At 32.3% G+C, this 22,891-nt stretch overlaps 2 protein-coding genes across 4 annotated transcripts; one reads left to right on the forward strand and one right to left on the reverse strand.

Moving 5' to 3' along the window:
* The first annotated feature begins 230 nt into the window (after positions 1-230).
* On the forward strand, positions 231-16,802 carry LOC147398867 (polyamine oxidase 6-like). 3 transcript variants are annotated; one of them, XM_086448203.1, is made up of 9 exons: positions 231-578; positions 2,353-2,602; positions 3,782-3,919; positions 14,367-14,613; positions 14,720-14,863; positions 14,946-15,095; positions 15,595-15,861; positions 16,352-16,433; positions 16,545-16,802. In XM_086448203.1, exons 1-9 carry the CDS (start codon positions 524-526, stop codon positions 16,655-16,657), a joined length of 1,446 nt encoding a protein of 481 aa, XP_086304329.1. In that variant the 5' UTR covers positions 231-523; the 3' UTR covers positions 16,658-16,802. The 3 variants fall into 3 exon arrangements, with proteins under 3 accessions (XP_086304329.1, XP_086304330.1, XP_086304331.1); XM_086448204.1 differs by having other exon boundaries at positions 233-578; positions 15,595-15,849; positions 16,545-16,801; XM_086448205.1 differs by having other exon boundaries at positions 509-578; positions 2,278-2,602.
* A 590-nt stretch (positions 16,803-17,392) lies between these two features.
* Positions 17,393-21,762, reverse strand: ATVEX1 (Nodulin MtN3 family protein). Its single transcript, XM_086448206.1, has 6 exons — positions 21,648-21,762; positions 21,509-21,545; positions 20,257-20,473; positions 18,371-18,532; positions 18,107-18,226; positions 17,393-17,665 (listed from the first exon to the last, which is right to left on the reverse strand). Exons 1-6 carry the CDS (start codon positions 21,688-21,690, stop codon positions 17,537-17,539), a joined length of 708 nt encoding a protein of 235 aa, XP_086304332.1. The 5' UTR covers positions 21,691-21,762; the 3' UTR covers positions 17,393-17,536.
* Positions 21,763-22,891: the final 1,129 nt, after the last annotated feature.

The raw sequence follows: 22,891 nt of genomic DNA on the forward strand, positions 1-22,891 counted from the left end.
AAACCTATCCATGAGTCTATCCAAGAGCTAACTATACATTGAACCAATTCTTTTATGAGTAAAATATGTATAAAATCCATGTAAAAATCCACCAAGAAAAGATTTTGCTAATTCGACTGACTCAATTTCGAGGTGACTCATAAAGGATACATTTATCAATTTGACTTGAAAACTCTTCCGAGTTATACATATGATATCGAATATTTTCCAAGAAAAAGAAAATAAATATGTTTTCAAATTTTAAAATGATGAAAACTATTTAAATTTAATACATTTTATCGATTTATGCGAATCATAGAATTGACTAACTCAATAGATACATGAGCTGAGTTTAGTTCCGGGTTAAATACCGCTGATATCGTCTTTGTATGCAAATCCTCAAAATAAAATGCATTTAATAGACCCTCTTGGACATTTATTACACTTAATTATGCATTAATTATGGCCCTAATTTGTATCGAAATTTCAAATATAAAGGGGGCTATCACCTTGAGAGTGCAAACATTGGCAATTTCCTGCAACAATGGGAGCAACATCATCCTCTTCATTAGTCATCATCGTTGGAGCTGGCATGTCAGGTGAGTAGGGCAACATTGAGTCTCTTGTACCAAGCAATGTTTTAAAAATTGAACCCATGGTTCAATGGATGGAACATTTGTCAAATTGGTGTAACCATTGTTGGACCCTGGTTCAATTTGCTTCGACCTCTTTAGTTTGATTAAACTTTTATGTAATTTTTCTTAACTAGTTTGTTTATTGTTGTTATTATTTTTTGATCTTCTCAAAATATAATATTAAAGGGATATCCCGAAGTCCAAGATTTTATGGGGACATCAGCATCCTCTACAATCATGTTTCTTTCATTTTATTTTTATTTTTACGAACAAGTGAATTAGTAATTAGTAATTAGTAGGTAAGGGGGGAGGAGGGAGGAGGGAGGAGGGAGGAGGATTGAACCCCAATTGTGGTATTAGTGACGCACAAAGTTAACCATCTATCTTGCTCCTCAAAAAGGGATTTTACTGTCTTTTAAGTTTTAATGCAAAGAAAAAAATTGTTTATAGTCCTTGATCATTTTTACAATTTTGTGATATTTAGAAGAAAAAAGAAAAGAAAACCCATTGAACAGTAACAATACAAATCTTTTTTTTTTTTTTGTCAAAAACATTTTTTAAGAGATATTTGTGAAAGAAATATAGTTGTGGAGGATGTCTATGTCTCATGAACCCTTAAATTTTATATTAAGCATTCTCGCTAAGATTTGATTATAATCTTATCCTGAAAAGATCTCTGTAACATTCTAAAATTTTATATATTTAAAATGGTTCATAAAAATCTGCTCTTCGATCAAGTGATAAATCAGTTGAAACATCCAATCTATAGAAATGACCTTTTTGTTTTCCTTTCCCCCAAAGTTTTCAATTCAAATTAAACCAAACTAGGGCTGTCAATGGATGGGATTAAACCCAAAGTCTGATGAGTTTTTTCCCATCATATAAGTTCTTATCTGCTTGGATGTGGATAAGACCGGACCAGTGGCCCCACTAAATTTTAATAAAGTTGGTTTGGTTTAGGGTCATCAAAGGATCGGGTCTGGATCGTATCAGGGTGAATCTAGGACCAATCCCATGAGGATCAAATTGGACCCAAAATCAATCCAAATATAATTGGATCAAACCCTTATCCAAGCTCAATGTTATGATCCAAAATGGTTTCGATGACAATTGTATTGGGTCCAAAACGGATTCAATCCAATTTGTTATACAAAATATAAATAAACTTCATACATTCAAGAAAATAGATACAATAACTTACAAATTCCTCACTTCTTCAGACTCTTGGGCAATTGTTGTTAAAATTCTTGTTCCAGTACACTGTTATTTTAATTTCAAAAAATGCATAGCAAGTTCGTTGATATTTATTCGAAAAGTAACGATCTTGCTGGTTTATAAAAGTGAATCTCGCTAACAGGTAGCAAGATCACTGCTATTTATCTAAATGACGAGATCACTGATTTTATGAAAGTGACCATCTCACTAAAAAGCATGTTTTAGGAATTAAAATGAACAGTGTACTGGAATTGGAATTTTCGCATATTTAACACACGACATGATAATTTACGCACATTTTATCCCATCGGGACTTCGTTGATCTAATACAATCATTCTATAGTCTGTCGTGCTATTCTATTCGCAGTAGTCATCTCATACGAGCATTAAGTTAATACTTGTTTCCTATCTGCCCCGTTACTCATAATTTTTTCATCTTTTTGTCTAGGGGTACCATGGGTTGCAAAACTGAGAATTAACAACTTCATACGAATAGTAAGCTAATAAATTAATCAACTTTCAGGGATATCAGCTGCAAAGAAACTTCATGACGCTGGGATAGACAACATACTGATATTAGAAGCAACGGACCGTATCGGTGGTCGAGTACAGAAAACTGACTTTGCTGGATACACATTGGAGATGGGAGCGAATTGGGTTGAAGGAGTGGGTGGTATGGAGCGCAATCCCATACTCGACATGGCTGACAAACTTGGCCTAAGGACCTTTAAATCGAGTTATGACAACATAACTTCAAACACTTACAAACAAAAGTAAGTATCCATTAGTTTTTTTGTTTTTGTTTTATTTATTATCGGTAAGCTGGGGCTATAAAGGACCCCACCCTGATTTATTAATAGAGGCTAATGCCCATGATAGTTACAAGATTGATCCTCAAGAAGATGCAAATACAAGTCAGCAGGAGTGTTCTCTCTCTATATATATATAAAAAAAAAACTAAACATTTCTTCAATTACAACTCTTCTAGCAAGTCAATCAGCAGCCCTATTTGTTTCATGCCAAGCAAATTCAAAAATGATTTCTTTAAAATCCATGGTTCGCCTTTGGATTTCTCTTAGGAGATTCAGATGCTTCCAAGAAGTATTACAAGTATCCAAAATACTTTGGACTGCCAACAACAACGAATCTAGGTTAACAATAATTCTAGGAAACCCCTGCTGTTTAATGAATTTCAGACCTTGGAGAATTCCATCTAGCTCTATAGCCATGATATCCAAGTACCGCGACTTACCCATACCTGCCAGAATGAGCTCTCCACTATCATCTATAACAATAAAGCCATACCCAACACCCGTTTTAAAACTCTTGTTGGCGGGGGAATCCATCGAACCCACTGTTGTTTTTTCACTTTTAATTGAAACATTACAGCCCCAACGTCGAAGAAGATTAAGTTCTTGAGTTTTTGACACATCCAGACCTTCTAACCTCCCATGAAGATCATTAAGAATCAGTTGGCATACAGATTCATCACTTAATTCCTGCTCTTCAAACAGAAGACGATTTCGTTCAGGCCACACGTGATGCAAGGTTGAGGAGAGTACCCATTAGTTTTGTTTCTTCAGTTAATGTTCAACATATCTTACCTTAAGGTATTATCTCGATCAAAGAAAAACCAAGACAGTCTCAATGTTTAAATTTCATGGAGTTGATTTGAAATTCGATCGATTTGACTTAGCAAAAACTAGTCATGTTGAATTAACAAGCCATCGAGTACTCTACTCCTCTTTAATGACATTTGAGTTGAGCCGTGTATTTTTAGGTTTCAAAACCAAGGTCTCAACTGAAAAAATATACCTATGAAACATTTGATATTTTCTTAATTGATTGATATTTCATTGGTATCATCAAGACATATCGATGTAAACATTCTGAGATATATGGTATGAAACTTTCAAGCATACTTATTACTAAGTGATGTTTTTGTGGTGCAGAGGTGGGATTTACCCTAAAGCAGATGTGAAGGAAGTTTTGGATGCGATGATGAAAGCAAAGGCTAATTGCAACTTACCCATCATGAAAACTCTGAAAGAGGATATCTCTATCCGGACATTCCAACGCATCAATCAATGGTAAGAACCAATTTTAGCATCTTCTTGGATGAAATTGCCCGTATTGTTTCCATGTTAAGATTGAAATATTTTTAATTTATTACTAGCTGTTTTTTTTAAGAAGTAAAAATATAAAAATTCATAGTGGAAATACAACATCAATTAATAGAAGAACAAGACATGCATGCACAATTAATCGTGCCTAGCCATGACAACATGTGGTGTGGAGCAATCTCCTTTATTTTTCAATAAATTTACCTTTTAATATTTGTTGTGATTTGTCTAGTATTTTCAAGAGGCTAAATCAAGAAAGGGGCATTTTCTGTAGGGGGAGGGAAAGGAACAATATTTATAAGTATTTACGGGTTAGGATTTTGTGAGATTTTCACTATTTTTATTGTTGTATATGAAGTTTCTGGCGGCTGAGAGAGTTGTAGAGGTTTGAGAGCTTGGAACAAATCATTACCATTGATACTTCGTGGACATAGGCAATTTTTCGAACCACATAGTCTTTGTGTTACATTTGTGTGTATATGTTTGTTTTGATTTATTTCTTGCTCTAGTTATTTTCCCATGTAACAATCTTATTATCATAATGATCTCCTTGCTTGCTAAGCAAATATATATATATATAACAATCTTATTATCATTTTACTTTGGTAATTTATGGTACTTTTGAAATCTCTTTCAATGGATCATGAGGTCAATGATTAATTATCGGCCTCGTAATTGATTATAATGAATGTTAATGACATTTGATAATTAACTATATAATCAGTTGTTTGAAAATAAAATAATAAATAGATTATTTTAGAATTAAAAAAATATATATTTTTCTTAAACAAAATAATTTTTCATTGAGGATTTACGGCCTCTCTCTCTCTAAAATACTGAAAGATAGTGGGACCATGTTGTCTTCGATATATATGATTAGTTCATCTTTGATTGTTTAGTAAATTTCAAAATAAAAATAAAAATTGTAGAAGGTTTTTATGAGCCTCTACTCCTCGAGATCAAGGATGAAGCCACTGGGGTGATCCTTGACTTGGTCTGACAACATAGATGTCTCCAAACAAAGCTTGCTTCTTCAAACGGCTTCAATGGAGGTTGTCGCTACGGATGAAGGAGAGAAGGAAAAAAGGAGGCGCCAATGTAGTGCCTGTCAAAATGCTTTGATGGTTAAGTTAGTCATAAAAATTGAAAGAGAGAGCGAGAGAGAGAGAGAGAGAGAGAGAGAGAGAGAGAGAGAGAGAGAGAGAGAGAGAGAGAGAGAGAGAGAGAGAGAACACGAACAGTAAAGTTGTAGAGGGATTTCAAAGGAGGATGAGAAGTCAGGTTCCGAACCCCTTCTCAATCGTTGAGAAGGGTTTTTATAACAATATATCCAGCGAGAACTTGTGCTTTCGCCAGAATTCACCTAGAGGGAATGTGAAACGAAGTGCTTCTTTCACTGGAAGCATGAGTGGAATGATTGTCATTAGGAGCCTTGCTTATCTTCTCCTTTCTTCTGCTTTCCGTTTTTAAATACATAGTAGAAAGATTTTTGAAATACACAAATAAGGATGTGCCTTCTTATCCCGTAGGTTTTCTAAGGTGAATGGTCTTTCTTTATTCCTGGATAACACACCATAATAAGATATGTTCAGGTAAGCTATATATGGGTTGGTTCTTGAGTTTGATGAGGACTGCTAACTCTTTCTTTGGGATTATGCCCACGCCTTCACTAGTAGGAATAAAGCCTTAAACGTTGGTTTATAACCAACGTTATTGTCTTTTAACATTGTCTTTATCGTCGGTTATAAACTGACGTTATATTTTTGGAGTAATGTCGGTTTTTTATGTTGGGTCGTCAAAGGTAAGTTAAGTAATAATAAATATTGTAAATAGTAATTAGTATATAAATAACCGATGTTATATCCATTATATATATAAAGTCGATTTTTTATAAAGCCGATATTATATCTATGATTTTATTTTATTTTTTTCTCTTGGTAGTGCCCTATACAAAATAGAAATAATATTTAACATGCTGTAACTTGCAAAAACAATCTATAGAAACATGCATGCACCTTGTAGAAACAGAAACATGCATATATGCCACCACCACCACCACCACAAACAGATATTCAATAAATAGAAAATTATAAATTAAAATTATATTTATATATATACATGGTAGTTTCAAAATATTAGTTTCTAACATTCAAAGGCTCTTAACTCTAATTCAAATCATTTATAAGTTCATAAGCATACATATATATATTTGATAAAACTAATTAATAAAAGGTAAAGGAAAATTAACCTAGTTAAAGTAACAAACACACATAAGAGATGCTAAAATTTTAATGTGGAAAAATCCTAGAATGAGGAGGGAAAAAACAACGAGACAACTCGACAACAAATCGCTATTCAAAGTAAATAGTGCAAAAAAGATTACCCATGACCTAACTTGAGTTTTACAAGAAAATAATTGGGTTACTTAGCTCATAAGATTTTACATATGTCCAATACTAATATTAAAATCCATTGTAGTCAATTCCAGCAAATCACAATCAATCATGACAAACCATGACCAACACCACCATCCATACAACGATCACCATGCACCATCACTACAACCATGTCATCACGACCAATCATGACAAATCACGACCACCACCTCGACCATGACTAATGACCACCACCACCATGCATACCACGATCACCACCACCACGACCAATCACTATTACCATGCACCAATCACCACCATCACCATGTAACGACCATGCCACGACTACCACCACCACCACTATGCCACGACCATCAAAATGCTACTACCACCACCATGCCATGACCACTAGAATGCCACTATGATCACCCCCACCACGACCATTTACCTTCACCATGCCATAATCACCACCACCATCACCACCATGCCACGACCACCAAAATGCCACCACCACCACCATGACTTGACTACCATATGCCACTACCACTATGACCGAGCAAATTTATTATTATACTTCAATTTCTAATCACTTTTTATTCTTTTGCAATCTATTTTGCATTTACAAATGTAAAATTAAATAAGATCAAACAAACAAATATATAATAGAAAATATTTACTAATGAGAAGAAGAATATGAAATCAAACGCAAACAAATTGCACCAGTACTAAAATATTGTTGTTGTCTGGATTTGCATCCTTGTACGATTTGCTAAAATCATTCCTACAATAAAAATATTATTATAAGATATCTTCACTTAAAAACATCAAACTAATTAACATAGTTGATCAAGTCATCTATATGTACATACACATACATAAACAAATTTGAGTTTAAATACATAAGGAATGATCTGAGTACATTACTATCTGAATTAACTCTTTAACTTTTTTGATATATTCACTCCAGATCTCATCAATGTATTCTTTTTTATCAATATTGAACTAAAATATTATTATAAATTATTAGTAATTTGAATATGCATCGTATTAATCATTAAAGGTTAAAATTAATAAAATTTATTATATTACCTTGCTGAAGATTTTCTTTCTGTTACTTTCAAAATTTTCATTGAGTTCTTTTATGAATCTCATCACATATACCTACAACTTGTATTGTTTGTTTGTTTAGGGTACTACATACATTAATCATATATAACAACAAAATTAGTATATATAATAAATTTAGAACAAGTAATAATAAACTTTGAACTTTAAATAAATATTTTAATTTTTATCATTATATTTTTCTAGGGCATTGTACCCCTTTTTATGCCATCTGAATATGCAAATTTTTTTAATGAACAACAAGAATACATCGAACAATATTAATATATATTTAACTAATATTTAATAATATATATATACACCTTAAAATAAATATTTTTATATGTGGTGAAATAGGTTCTCCAATTGGATAAAGATTGTAAATCTTTTTATTTGATATGTCTAATACAATTAAGATCCAATGCCAACTACAATGAAATGTATCACATATATAAGTAATGAAATCGATTATCATTTATATTTAAGCATTACAAATAGTGATATATTTAATAAAAATACGTATCCAACAAATATTAGAATAATAACTAACTTCCGCTAATATTGCACTATTTTATTTCTAAGGTATTTAGACGCTTGCTCCTGGTTAAGTTGTAATAGAGTACTTATTGTATATAGGTTGATGAAGTAAAACCAATCGCGATTCAATAGAATATTTTATTCGTACAAGTAACTGAAAAATAGGAAAAATTAAAGCTTTTATAACATTTAAAAGTGTAGAAAACTAAAGTTAATTAAATAATTAACAAATACATATATCTTACCTTATATATAATGTTAAGATGGTAGTCATCAATTCTTTCATCTTACATGTGACCAATATATCCTTGATAAAATGAAGTAAATCGTTAGCTTCACTAAAAACTCCTTGATTGAAATTTATTTCAAAAACTTGATCAATAAACCTCCTTGATAATATGGCATGAAAATTTTCAATATCGTCATCATTGAAATTATTATCATCCTAATATATCAAATATTTATTAGAGATATATGTGCATAGATATATTTAACTACTAAAATAAAAATTAATTAAATTTTACCTCTATGTCTGTTACAAATAGATATTGTGGCTAAGCAATGCAACTGTTGACAACATCTATGACAATAATGATCTTATATTTAACTGGCATAGGGACGAGTAATAGTATGGCAACAAGTATTGATACACGAACGTATCCCTCTGCCAATGTTTCACAGTGCACGAACTCATTTACGAGTCTCTCAAAATTGATTCCTTTAACAACAATGATGATCTTCAACTAATCTAATGTCATCTTGCATTTATTTTCTAATCCAAGATTTTTACGGGATGAATCATAAGGTGGGTTGCTGCCAAACAATGGAGTCAGGTCGATTCCCTTTACTTTATCACTTTGAACCTAAATAACCGATATATATATATATATATCGTACTTAATTAACATTAACAAATAAAAAGACTTGTATAAAAGAGAAAAAATGACATACTTTCGATTGTCTAGTATTAGAACCAATGTGTTCCGAGTCAACAGGTGCAACATGTGACACATGTGACACAATGCATTCTAGCTTCCATCTTTTCCCATCGTCTCTCATTGTATTCTTTATAATAATTAAATATTTCTATCTGTGCAAGTACCTGTGACTCGAGTTCTTTCACATATGTCTACTATATTTTATAACAAGTCTGGAAGTATTGGCTTGGTGTCATATATCATCTCATCCCCCTAACCCACCCGGGATGCTCGGAAGTCTCTAGTGCCATTGACAAGACATTGCAGGATCCCTGAGTGCTTAAGCTATCCTCCTCAATTTTTTTTAATAACTCGTCTTACAAATAAATGTCAATAGATTTAATAATGAGATAAATTTTTTAAATTTAAATAAATAAATAATATTACATAAGACAAATCACAATTTTATTCTCATTTAGTCTCGTGGGTTCATTGATATAATCTCTCTTTGAATTTTGATGAGCTTTCTTCTAAAGTTTTCCTTACTTAATTGATTCTTCCAATGAAAGCTCACCGCTAACTTTTTGTTAAATATAATTTACTTAAACTAATTACAATAAGAATTAATAAAAAATAACATAAGAGATTGAAAAACAATTACCATCTCTTTTATCAAGTTCAAATAGTCTTTTTTATTAAAACGATAAGGGTAAATATTATGAGACTGTCTTTCAGTTTGAGTCATTCTGAACTGTTAAAACTCCTCTGTCACTCTGAACTTAATGAATGCATCCCAATCAATTTATTGGATGAGCTGGTATTTATCTGGAACATTACGAAGTTTTTTATATTCCTCGTCATTTATGTAAGGAATGATGTACTTCGTTGTTTAGGTCATTGGTTCCACTATAAATATGGACTGAAAACATAACATTAGATTGTTAGCTCACATTTGAAATAAATTACTAATTCAGAATACTAAATTTAAAATATTTAGGCACATTTATCAAAGATCACATATTGTCTTTGATTGATGCATGCACTTTCTTCTAACTTTTAACACTTATATAAACATATTGGAATGCCAATGAGGTAAGGTATTAACTAAAACTCTTTGCACTAGGTCCTTTTGCAACTCACATGTTATTGTATTCAAGTTGTTTTCTATCATTCGACCTAGTAAATTCTGGTCTTATTGTTTAACCACGTCTATTTTTTTTTTCTTTCTTTCCACCCCTGACTGTTACTAGCTTGGGATTGATCTATTTCTGAAATAACAAATAAACAATACAAATAAGTAGATATTAAAAGAATCATAAATAATAAAAATTATTTTTTAAAGAAATATATGTATTGAAAATACCTATGAATCGATCCATGTTCCATTACAATCATAGTTCATATAAGTTGATACAAATTCATCATCGTTAGCTAAATCAATGATTATACTTTTAGTAATGCATTGGTATAAGGTTGAAGTTCGTTGAAGATATCAATGACATCATTGACATTGTCCTTGATAAGATACTCTTTTGAAGGAGTTGATAGAACAATTCAATATTTTGAATCAAGTTGATCTTTTACGTAAAAAACTTATTTAGTTTGGGAAGAAAAAATAAAATGATCATTTTTATGACTAAGTCTACCAAGTTCAACTATCGTGAAACCAATGTCATCAACTGTAATATCGTTATTGTTATCGATCTAATCATACTTAAATGATAGAATCTTAAACATACCATAATCAAGATGTAATATTTCAATAATAACACCGTAATAACACATATTTTTAATCATAAAGTTCTTATCTTTCGCAATTGCAACATCCAAAGATGTGGCCTCTACAATAACCCCATTATTCTGAGTGATGTAACTACTATCCTGATTTTCTGTACTCTAATGACATTCATTGATGATAAAACTAATACATTTTACTACTTTTATTCATGGTCACTGTGTTATCTATCTCAATGTGTCTGATATGATATTCCTCGAGATACTTAAATAATTTTCAACCATTTTTTTTAATCCACGGTATAAAATCACGATAATATTGTTCTTGTGACCATTGTTTATCTTTCAATTGTTTGGTAATAGTAATTTCTTTTAAATGTGACATATGTTTCTTATAATAAATTAATAAATATGTCATTAGATAATAAATGACATAAGTAATTAAAAAAAACTAAATTTGAAAGGTTAAATTACATACTCGATATAAAGCTAAGATCATTTATGTCTTGTAAAACATATCGATGTGTCTTTTCCTTGGATAAATGATCTATTTCAATGATACAACCAGATAAAGGCACAATGAGGTGGTATAACTAAATCTCTATGATCCTTTTCAAGCATCGAATCAAAGATTCAAATTTCATTATAGATCGAAATCCTAAATCTTTAAAATTAAGAAAAGGAAGAAGAGAGAGAGAGAGAAAGAGGGAAAACGATATTTGAAAAAGTTGGGGTTTAAAAGAAGGAGAACGATATCGAATCCAAAAATAGAATTGTCCATGAACCTTTTCTTTTCTTCTATGATTCAGATAAAAAAAAAAACTTTTGATGAGGTCAAGTTAGTAGTAAACAAAAAAATAATAAAAAATAATGATTCTTCATTGTAAATGTCATACTTATTTCACCAATTGAGTTCGAGAGAGTTAGGACTTCGAATGAGATGTAGAAAACAAGAAAGAGATGAGTTTAGTAGAGCTTGAGAGATTGAGAGATAAGAAAGTTAAGAGATTGAGATATTAGAGCTTGAGAGATTGATAGGGAAGAAATTTGAGAGAGTTAAAGCTTGAGTAGAGAACAAAAATGCAAAAGTGATAGAATAAGGCATAAAAGCTCTAATTTAAAAAAGTTTATAATATAATTGTTTATTAAAATCGATGTTATAATTAAAAAGTAATATGCCATCACTTATATAACGTCGATTTTACTACAAACTGAAGTTATAATTAAAAACAAAAAATTTGAAGATGCATTATATAATGCTGGTTTCACTAAATACCGACATTATAATTTAAAATAAAATATTACAAAAATGCCATCAACTTTAAAATATCGATTTCATTGAATACCGATGTTATAATTAAAAATAAAATATTACAAAAAGGCCATCAACTTTATAACGTTGATTTTATGTAAAATCAATGTTATAATTAAAAAAATATTTCAAAAATTTCATCAACTTTATAACGTCGATTTTCCTTAAAATTGATGTTATAATTAAAATAAAATATTAGAAAAATACCATCAACTTTATAACGTCCATTTTACTTAAAATTGACGTTATTATTAAAAATAATATATAGTTTATAACACTGGTTTTATGCAAAACCGACACTATTATTAAAAATAAAATATTACAAATAGGCCATCACTTATAAATCTTTCTAGATCGCAAAAATTATATACAGTTTATACCGTCTATTTTATGCAAAACCAACGTTTTTTTATTTTTTTTACTTTCGTAGTTACAACATTAATCCAGAAATATCCTACATTCTTTGTTATTCACAAACTTTGGTAATTATTTATGGGTTTGCATATCCTTAAACACTTTCTTCCTCTGTGACTTAAAATTGAAACTTCAGCAGCACACAATGATTGCTTCTACAAGTTGCTTTTCTTCATTTTTCAACTTATCAAATTGAAGTATACTGCTACAATTTCCTAAATTCTTGCATGTCAATAGGTCTCGATGAAATGATAAAGTTTTTTCTTTTCTTCATGGTATCCAATTGAAAACAATTTAGGGTTAGAGTCGAAGCACAGAAAAACAAATTGAGATAGAAAATCTTTCTAGAGTCGTTAAATCAAAGAAAAATAACTATTTATATTAATGTTTTTATAATGCTGTTTTGTGAAAAACCTGTTGTTATAAACATTTCTAGAGTTCACGCGAAAACCATGAAAAATATAGCTTTGTGATGTCGACTTTTGCAAAAATTGATGTTATAAACATCTCTATAATTTTAAGTAAAGTTAATAACGTCAGTTTTATAAATAAATAAATAAATAAACTAATGTTATAAACCTTTATAGAATTTCGTGCAACTTTTCGTGAAAATTATACCTTTATAACATTGTTTTACTTAAAATCCGATGCTAAAAATTAAAACATGAGCGCCTCCTATTCCGCTCGGTGTAGTAATGTTCATTAATGAATACTTGAGTTTGATTAGTGAGGGTCTCAGATCATTTGATGTGGGATTGATGTGGGATTGATGAGGGAGATTTGGCAGAAAGATGATAGCTCAAATCTTCTTGAATGTTTTGTCTTACTATGTTGTGCATTTTCAAATCGAGTTGGAGTGATGTTCGAGCTCACTAGTTCTTTTTAAGACGCTTGAATCTTTAAGTTATGTATGAGAAATTCAAGCATTTCCTTCTAATGAGCAGTAAAGAAATGTCTAAGCTCCTTACTCCAAGTTGATCTAGTATTCGCTTAAAAACTTGGCTTTCACTACCTCCATGATTTCACATATTTTTTTCATTATGTGCCAGTGAGATATTTGAGCTATCAATCTTAACCCATGCCCTTTTTATTTCTTTCTTTCTCAAGCTTTATTGGGTGGTTTCCTCTTCAGGGAGCTAGATATGAGTGTGCTCGACTTTTCTCGGTTCGAGAGTTAGACTGAACTATATTTCCCTAATCTTTGGTCAATTGAAATTGGTGTCCTTAGACGATGACCAACCTCAAGGTCATTCATTTTACTTTCCTTTTTTGGTACATGATATGACTAGGCTTTGTGCTACCATCCTAGGAGGGGACAAATGTGGTATCTACAAATTTTGTTGCAATTATTTTTGGCATAACTAATTTTGAAAAATAGAATCATTTCTCATAGTTACAAAATTGTTCATTAATGTTTTTAAAATATATATATGATTCAGAGGCCAATTATAATTCTAGTTAGAAGAAATATTCAAGTTAAAGGTATTAAAAGGGTGAGAGGAATATCCAAAAGAATGTCGATGGGGATAATTATAAAAATAGAGATGATTGAACACTTTCATTCAATACCAAAATACGTGGCATGCGAGTGGAATGAAGGAACATGTGCATGATTTGTTTGGCTGATCCCAAATCTTTGGGATGAGGCTTTAAGGATGTTGATGAATTTAATTGTGTATTTATATTTCAAACCCAGTTAATTTTTTTAGTGAGTGATAGAATGTTATAACCCTAATTAGTATCTTTTTTTTGTGTGTGTGTGCTTATCGTGGGTATCCCCACCCCCTCGGAAAGTCCTACGTGCAATTGGTTGAGTCGCGAGTCAACTGGACCTTGGAGGGTGGCCCCAAGGAATTCACAGCTTCATGGAGTTTCAAACGCTTAACCTATCCTTTCGAGAGTCAACTGGACCTTGGAGGGTGTCCCCAAGCTTGCACTAGGCCAACCCCTTGGGGTTACCCTAATTAGTATCTAATACATTAGTATAATGCATATAACTTATCTAGATCTGTCAATGGCAGCTTCCCATCGACTCCATTGGAGATGGCTCTTGACTACTACATGTATGACTATGAATTTGGAGAGCCACCAAGTGTTACAAGTCTCATGAACACTCAACCAACTCCAACCTTCGTCGACTTTGGTGAGGAAAAGTACTTCGTCGCTGATTCAAGGGGTTTCGAGAGTACAGTACATTACGTGGCCAAACAATTCCTCTTGACTGACAAAGATGGTTTCATCACAGATCCTCGCCTCAAGCTCAATAATGTCGGTACATGTTTGCATGTGCATGCTTGGTTTTGCGATCTTTTAGTTTCGCTGACAATATTTACATCAACAAGCATATTTAACAAGAATATGTTGAAAATTACAGGTAGTGAGAGAGATACATCATTCAACGAATGGAGTGATGGTGAAGACGGAGGACGGTTTAACGTACCAAGCTGAGTACATAATGGTTTCGGCCAGTATCGGAGTCCTTCAATCTAATCTCATTAAATTTCAACCTGACTTACCGGTGGGTTTTAATTAAGGAAATAAAATCTACATTTCAGTTTGATTAATATCTTACTCTTACATTGGAAACTGTGATGAAGCAGGGATGGAAACTGTTATCAATCTGCAAGTTTGACATGTCTATATACACCAAGATATACCTCAAGTTCCCTTACTCATTTTGGCCTACAGGATTCGATTCAGAATTCTTCATATATGCCCATGAAAAGCATGGTTACTTTACTATGTGGCAGGTCAGTTGGTTTTCACTAACAACATCTGCTTCTCTGTAGACCCAAGCCTTCAGAAGCTATTTGATATACAATCACCCATTGGCAACTTCTGGTCGTTGTTGGCGCTGCTTCTGGGGTGGCACTAACAAGGGTCTCAGACCATTTTAGATTCTGATTATAAAAATTGCTTTTCAGAGTCCAGAATCTCATCTAGATGTACTATTTGTAGAAATTGATTTCAGAATATAGAAATTGATTTTTGTTGATCATGGGTTCTACCATTTTAATATGCAATATTATATACCTAAGCGTAATAAAAATGTCACTTTAATACAAAAGCACAAGAAAACGATGTTGGCAATCATGATTCTTATAGAAGTGATTCCATAGACCAAATTAGGCCTATTTTTTATTATTTAAAGCGTGTTTAGTTTGAAAATCAGGTCATCTAAGAGGAGCTATTTATGGTAATGTGTCAAATGCTAAAGATGATAACTTCAATATTTGATTTTGGTTATAGCATCTGGAAAGGGAGTACCCAGGCTCCAACATTCTCGTTGTCTCGGTAACAGATGATGAGTCGAGAAGGATAGAGCAGCAACCTGACTCCAAGACCAAAGAAGAGGCCATGGATGTTCTACGTAACATGTTCGGCGATCACATTCCAGAGGCCACAGATATCATGGTCCCCAGATGGTGGTCTAACAGGTTCTTCAAGGGAGCATTCTCAAATTGGCCTATTGGTGTTACTAGACATGCCTACAATCAAATTAAGGTAGAGAAATCGGTAACTACTTTCTCTCTAGCCTCTTAACGTGAGCGTGATTCACTAATTCTAAGACTTCAAAACCTGGAAATTCTAGTTTTTCTGCTCCATTTCACTATATTATAACCTAAAAGAGTTATATATATAACCGAGGTCCACATTTGGGTCACGTGGGTTGCCACGCTGGCCCAAATGACACTTCAGCCCTCTAGGGTTTATGGTTTACATTAGATTTAACATTTTACCTAAGTAACGGCATTGAAAATGAATGGCCACTGAACTCCAAATTTAAAACATGCACATTGATTAATAGTGAAAAATATTTTTTTAGAAATCTCATAATTTTGCATGCTTTACATCCATGTGATACCCAATCATGTTTCGGGTGGTCCTTCAGTCCATGTAACCTTTTTTTTGTATATAAAATCGAATTTTTCCAATGAGTATTGTTCCTCCATTAATGAAATTAAATAGAAGAAAGATAATGATGATACCAATTTCGGAATTACAGACACCAGTGGGGAGGGTCTACTTTACTGGGGAACATACTAGTGAATATTACAATGGTTATCTACATGGTGCTTACTTAGCAGGTTCTGTGTTCACCGTCTCCTTCGAATAACTAATTATTTAATTTCCATTTTTTATTACTTCGTCGCCTAGCTTTGAAGTCTTCTCTTGTATTTGTTATGAATGTATCTCAGGTATCGATTCTGCCAACATTTTGCTTGGGAACATGAAAGGAAAACACAAAGTTCAGAATCCAACAGCAGTAGAGAGATTAAAATTCCTCTCTGTTCACCTTCTTTCCCTCTAGGAAATGTGTATATTTGTTAAAGACTGCAGTTCTAGTACTTCATGCAGTGGTGGACAGTAGCATGCATGGGTTACAAAATTAGTATCTATGAAAGGTTCTCTCTTTATATGTATAACTAGTTAATGAGATTGTTTAAAAAATTTCAAATAGATAATCTACTTTTATAAGGTATTGTGTCATCTAATGCAATACTTACTCTTCTCTTTAGGAAAATTATAAAAAAGAAAGTCAGGAAGCATTTTGATGTTGTAATCCATTTAAATGGTTAGCTCAAAGCAAATATTACATTTTCCAAGAAAATGGCCATAAAGTGTAAAAAAAAAAACTGATAAATCAACCACAGTGCCTCTATTTTTCTTTACCCCTCTAAATTCTTTCAGGGTCTTCCTAATTCCATGGTCCATCTCCATCTCTTTCTTTCTCTATTTACCCTCTTTTCCACCAAAATCCTAATAATTAATCTATCATTTCAGGTACCTTCCCAAAATCTCAAACAGGCCAAACCATAATCCTAATCTTCTCTTTCCTCTCACTCTCTCCAAATCAATCAAATTCCCATTTTTCTATTATAAATGAAACACAAATCCTAATTAACATTTTTGAGAGTTTGTCATTGATTACACAAGGGTTGGTTAACAACTAGATAAAGTTGAAGAAGACACACAGGTTAAGATGGCAAAAATACCATTCAATAAGTACCAAAGTTGCATGAACACCACCCTCCCCCCCCAAAAAAAAAAATTTGAATAAATAAATAAACAAAAATAATGAAAGAAAATTAAAACCATCGCACACCATAAATTGTTTAATTAAGTTTGCTTTATTTGCCTGATCCAACCGAATTACGAACTCAAAAAAAACCGAATATGAACATTACAATCAAACGCTATTGGCCGCCATCTGCACTTCAGGTTTCGTCTTGTCTCCCTTTGTAGAGGTTGACTTGTAGTAAATCGCATACACCAGAAGCTGTATTATACCAAGCAAGGTTCCCAAACCATTCCCAGTCTGCAAAAGGAACATTAATTTTAACGAATTTCCCTAAATGAACCTTATCTGCATATAAATACATACCAAAATCGTCCTGTACAAGGCCACAACTACTGGTCCGGCCATATTTCTAAAATCTTCATAAAAAATGTCGTATATCCATTTTGGTATTTATTTATTTTTAAACTATATTTAGGATTTGGATGGTGATTGAAACATGAAAATAATAGAGGTATAAAGGTAAATTCAGCTAAATGGTACCCTTTTTGAAAAAAAAAAAAGTTTATATGTATGAATTGGAAAAATGAAGGTATAAAGATAAATTCAGTTTAGTGGCTAGATACCTGTTTTAGTAAAAATAGAAAATACCAAAATGTTTATGTGGCCTTTCTGATAAATATTTTAATCTCCATTTTGGGAAACATTCTTATTAAATTGCATTGTATCTAATGTAATTACCAAGATATAGGGGTCGAAACGCAGGAGAGCATAAGTCAGCCAAATGAGTCCATTGAGGAAGCTTGTAAGTGAAAGAAAGAATGGCATATATTCCACACTCTTGGTTTGGATAACTAATCTCTGCAAGTAAGGAAAATGAGTGATAAAATTAAAATAAAGCCTATTATTGTCATTAAATGGATAAAAAAAAGAGAGAATCTCAAAGATGGAGAAGAAAAATGCAAACAGAATTTATGATTGTAATCACAAGAGTGGTTGACATACCACAACACTGAGAGGCGAAGCGTACATACACACGCCAAATATGACACAGAGAACTCCAACAAACATCGACCTTGCGTCGGAGGTGTGAAATACACCTAGTGTAACACCTACTACAATGACGAAGAATACTATTTCGATGGCCAAAAATTTAAATACCCTTAGCTGAAAAGAAAGTAACACAATAGGAGTTAAACATATGATAGTATGATACATTACAAAAATGTAGGCATTGTCTTTAAGACTTTAACATTATCATGCATTAAGGAAAAAGAAGAGGAGAGAATGTCTTACCAAAATGGGTGGGCTTTTTTACCAAAAGTATAAGCCCAGACACCTTTCTCAAACATATTTATCTAAAAGTGTATAAATCTATTTCAGCATTTATTATTTCTACCAAAATGGATATATTTTGTAGTATCACTTTCATGGTTTTACTTTTATACCCATTACCTTATTTCTTTTTTCCAAAAAAAGTAAGTTCATTGGTGTGTAAATCAAAACAATGGTATTAAAAGAAAATACAGTAAAATGGTCATGTGTATGTTTAACACTAGTTTACAAGTTAAAAAATTGTGGACCGTCCAAGTTTTGTAAACCACTTTTGATGGGGTTAGAAGTTTTGGGATGGGCTGATTTTTGGTGAGAATGATATCTACATCATAGAGATCTTACAAAAAATCAGCCCATTTTGAAAGTTCTAACCCATACATTGAAAAAATGTTTTAACTCTCTTTAGGGTCTCTGAATGCCATCTTATGTATATAAGGAATGTTAATGTCCAATATTCATAGGGATGTTAATATTGTTCAATAATTTTTTTACCAATAATACTCTTCTTTCTTTTGTCTTTTACATAATAAATATTTGTTTACATAATATATGCTATGAGCATTTAAGTATTTTGAATTATATATGTTTTTTTTATTATTATAGTAAATGCTTTGGTAATTAATGCCAATATAATATAAATGCATTTATTGATCACCTAATAAATGTATTTATTGGGTAAAAAACTTATATATATTTTAATACAAAACATAAGATCAAAATGGATACATATTTTCATAAATATTTTTGAAATGTGTTTGGGCTTGTAGTTTTGGATTCAAACAATGTTTAGAGGTGAATTGAGTAAAATGACCAGACGGTGAGTACCCATTTTGATATAAATAAACAAATACCAAAATGCGCATACGAACTTTTTGATAAATATTTTAGAAATGTATCTAGGCTAGTAATTTCAGGTTCAAATCAATGGTACAACGGTAAATTCAGTTAGATGATAGTTCATTGGGTTCTTATTTTGATATAAATAAATAGCAAACTGTGTACATGAACTTTTGTTTTCTTGATGACTAGGTATGCCTGCATGTAGAGGACCCGGCCTGTATCTGGCCTTTGCCTAGTCCATAGACCATTGTCTTGTCAAAGGATTAATCCCAGGCACATACAACGCCCTCACATCACATGCACCAGGTAAGTGAGGGTGTGCCCTCCTGGGTGGCTCCTGAGGAATTAATGCTCAAACTGGGTATTAAACTCATGGATACATATATATATTAGTAATTTTGAGATCATATGTGCCTGTTTTTATATAATTTCCTCAGTAAAAATAAATAAAACAATAATAGATTAGGCTCCGTAGCAGAAATGTTTACGATGAACTACTTTGGACATGGTTTCTAGATTGATAAGAAGCACAAAAGGAAATTTTAGATGGAATTAAATTTTATAATCAAACAACACTAGGAATCAAGAATCCTCCCAGTAATATTATATGTCTGTAGGAAAGTACTTCTAATTTTATAGATTCTCTGTTTTTAAAAAAAAATTAAATATCAGAAAATAACTATCAAAATGGAGGGGAGTTTGGAAAAATAACTTACCCTCTGTTGATTATTGGCATAAATGAGGTAAGTTGTTATGTAGCAGATCTCGAGAAAGAGGCCAACACCGTTGATTGTGATGACGAGAAGGCTGTGTGGATGGACAATAGGGAGACCATAGAAGACCCACAACACACAATTCATTATGGTCGCCAGATAAGGGATCGGTGAAAAATCCTGTACTGCTCCTTTCTTAATGATTTTATAAAATGTTGGCCTGAATCATAAATCACCACCATAGAAGGTTACATCAAACTTTTTTGAGTGATTATTAATAACCATAAAATGGGTTGAAGACGAAGTCATTTTATGTTATTATCTCAGACAAAACTTAGGTCAACATATCATCACTGGGGTATCTCTACTATATATTGACGAAAACATGCATGAAAAGGTAAGTCTAAATCACCCACAAATCTTTAATATAGTCTTCTTTTTCTTTTCTTTTTGAAAAATAAGAGATAAAAAAACGCAAAATATTGCCAATAAGACTTGATCCCTATAAAATAATACCGAACCCTAGAAAAGTCAGCCATGAGTATATTTGATGGAGAATCTCAAATGTTGTTTGAGCTTAGAAAAGTCCTTTAAACATTGGTCTGTTGGGAGAAATCAATGTTGCAAACCATCACAAGTATATCCTTCAAACAATTGAGAACTTATTCTTAAAACTCGCCCAAGATTGAGATAACTCAACTCGATCTTGATGCATCCAAGAGAGATGTTTGGTGTAAATCATCTATCATCATGACTCTTTGAGATCTAAGGAGAAATTTTTTGTGCACATAAAGTTATTCTTTCTCAGGATTTCATAGAATCTCGGATTGACAAATCTCAGGATGTCAAGTGTATTGAGAATTTCCATAACGTGAGTAAATTTTTTTTTTTTTTAAATTAGGGATGGCCTCTATACAAGGGGCAACAAAGTCCTATAAAGCTTTGGAATTTATCAATCTGGATTCTGTGAAATCTTGCATTGATTTTTCTATACAATTTTTTATTTTTCTGATATTTAAGTGACCTAGGCCTGATCTCAAATGACATTATGTGATTGAATGTCCAATGACCTAGTTTATAATAAAAATAATTACTACTTAACAATAATTCTTTTTCTAAAAACATTTAAATAGGTTATAAAGGATTTGTCTCAACTCTCATCCAAGTTGAAATAACTCAAACGAGTCAATTCGGTCGATGCCAAGACGGGATGAAAACTGGGTTTGAAAACCATGATTGAGGAAAGAAAACTCACACGGGTGAGACAAACAGGCCGAAGGATATGACATTTCCTGCAACAACAAAAAAAAATACAGATAAAAGTTAGAAAAGAGAGAGAGAGAGAGAGAGAGAGAGAGAGAGAGAGAGAGAGAGAGAGAGAGAGAGAGAGAGACCAATGATGCCGACTATCGTTCGAGCTGTTTCCCTGTTAACCATCTTAGCGCTCTAGAGAAGATGAACAGAGAGAGAGAGAGAAAGAGAGAGAGAGAGAGAGTATTCTTATAGGATTCAGAAAGTATGTTGTTTATAGGATCCGGACTTCTTCAAAAACAAAAGCTCAGATTTATCGCGATCTCAACCCAATCCCATCCATGCAACAATTACTAGAGATTGAGAACTCCCGAAAGTTCAATATCTATCCTACTCTCCTTTTCCTGCACGCCACATAACGTAATCCGAGAGAAATTCTATTGGCACCATAATTTTTTACTTAGTGCACCTAAATTACTTAAATTATTATTATTATTATTATTATTATTATTTTGCTTTGACAGGCTGCACATACCTATTACTGTAACACATATTCGGCATTTAAATATAATCACTTTTATGGGGAAGGGCATATAAAAATTTGAAAATGTTACCTAAGGAATAGACCCAATCGCCCTTACCATCTCAACTAATCCATGATTAAATTATTTATCATCATCAAATTAAAATTTAACACAAACACCTTTTAAAATAACAGTTACCATTTTCACATCAAAGTTTTCTTTATAATTAAAATAAAATGTAACAAAGCATTGAATTACCAATATCAACAGTAAACCATAAAAAGGAAAAATTGGTATCAGTGACTATGTTCTATTATGATTTTTGATGTTGATCTCGTGCTCTTTAATCTTCGATATCTCTTCATTAAAGAGAAGAAAATATTCAGATCTAACATCATTTCTTAAATTAAAGTGAGAGAGTGATATTTTCACTGTGCCAATAGAAGTTTTTTTTTTTTTTGTTGGTCTCTCACTGAATCATTGATTATACTGAGAGATTTGACATGATTTTGTAAATTATACCATTATAGGTGTGTTCATAAAATAAATGGCGTGGACAGTGGGCTAGCGAACTAGCATATGGGAGCACAGGATCTTCACTGTTCAATATGCTCCGATGGAGCTTTAACCTTAGACTTCGGTTGATAGTGTAGTTTTATCTTCTAATTGCCCTCAGTCTCTTCGAGTTATTGTTACTAAGGTCCAAAATTGAGTTTTTTTTTTCCCTTTTAATTTTTAATAAGAACGGGGTGTTGGACTAACCGTTCGACTAGGGGTTGGGATCAGATGAGCTAGGGATGGAGCCAAGGCATATGGGTCCCTCCCCCGAACATTTGCAACACTCACACAATACATGCACCAGG

The sequence above is a fragment of the Akebia trifoliata genome, chromosome 7, assembly GCF_017979445.1.
Source record: "Akebia trifoliata isolate Shusen 1 chromosome 7, ASM1797944v1, whole genome shotgun sequence".
NCBI lineage: Eukaryota > Viridiplantae > Streptophyta > Magnoliopsida > Ranunculales > Lardizabalaceae > Akebia > Akebia trifoliata.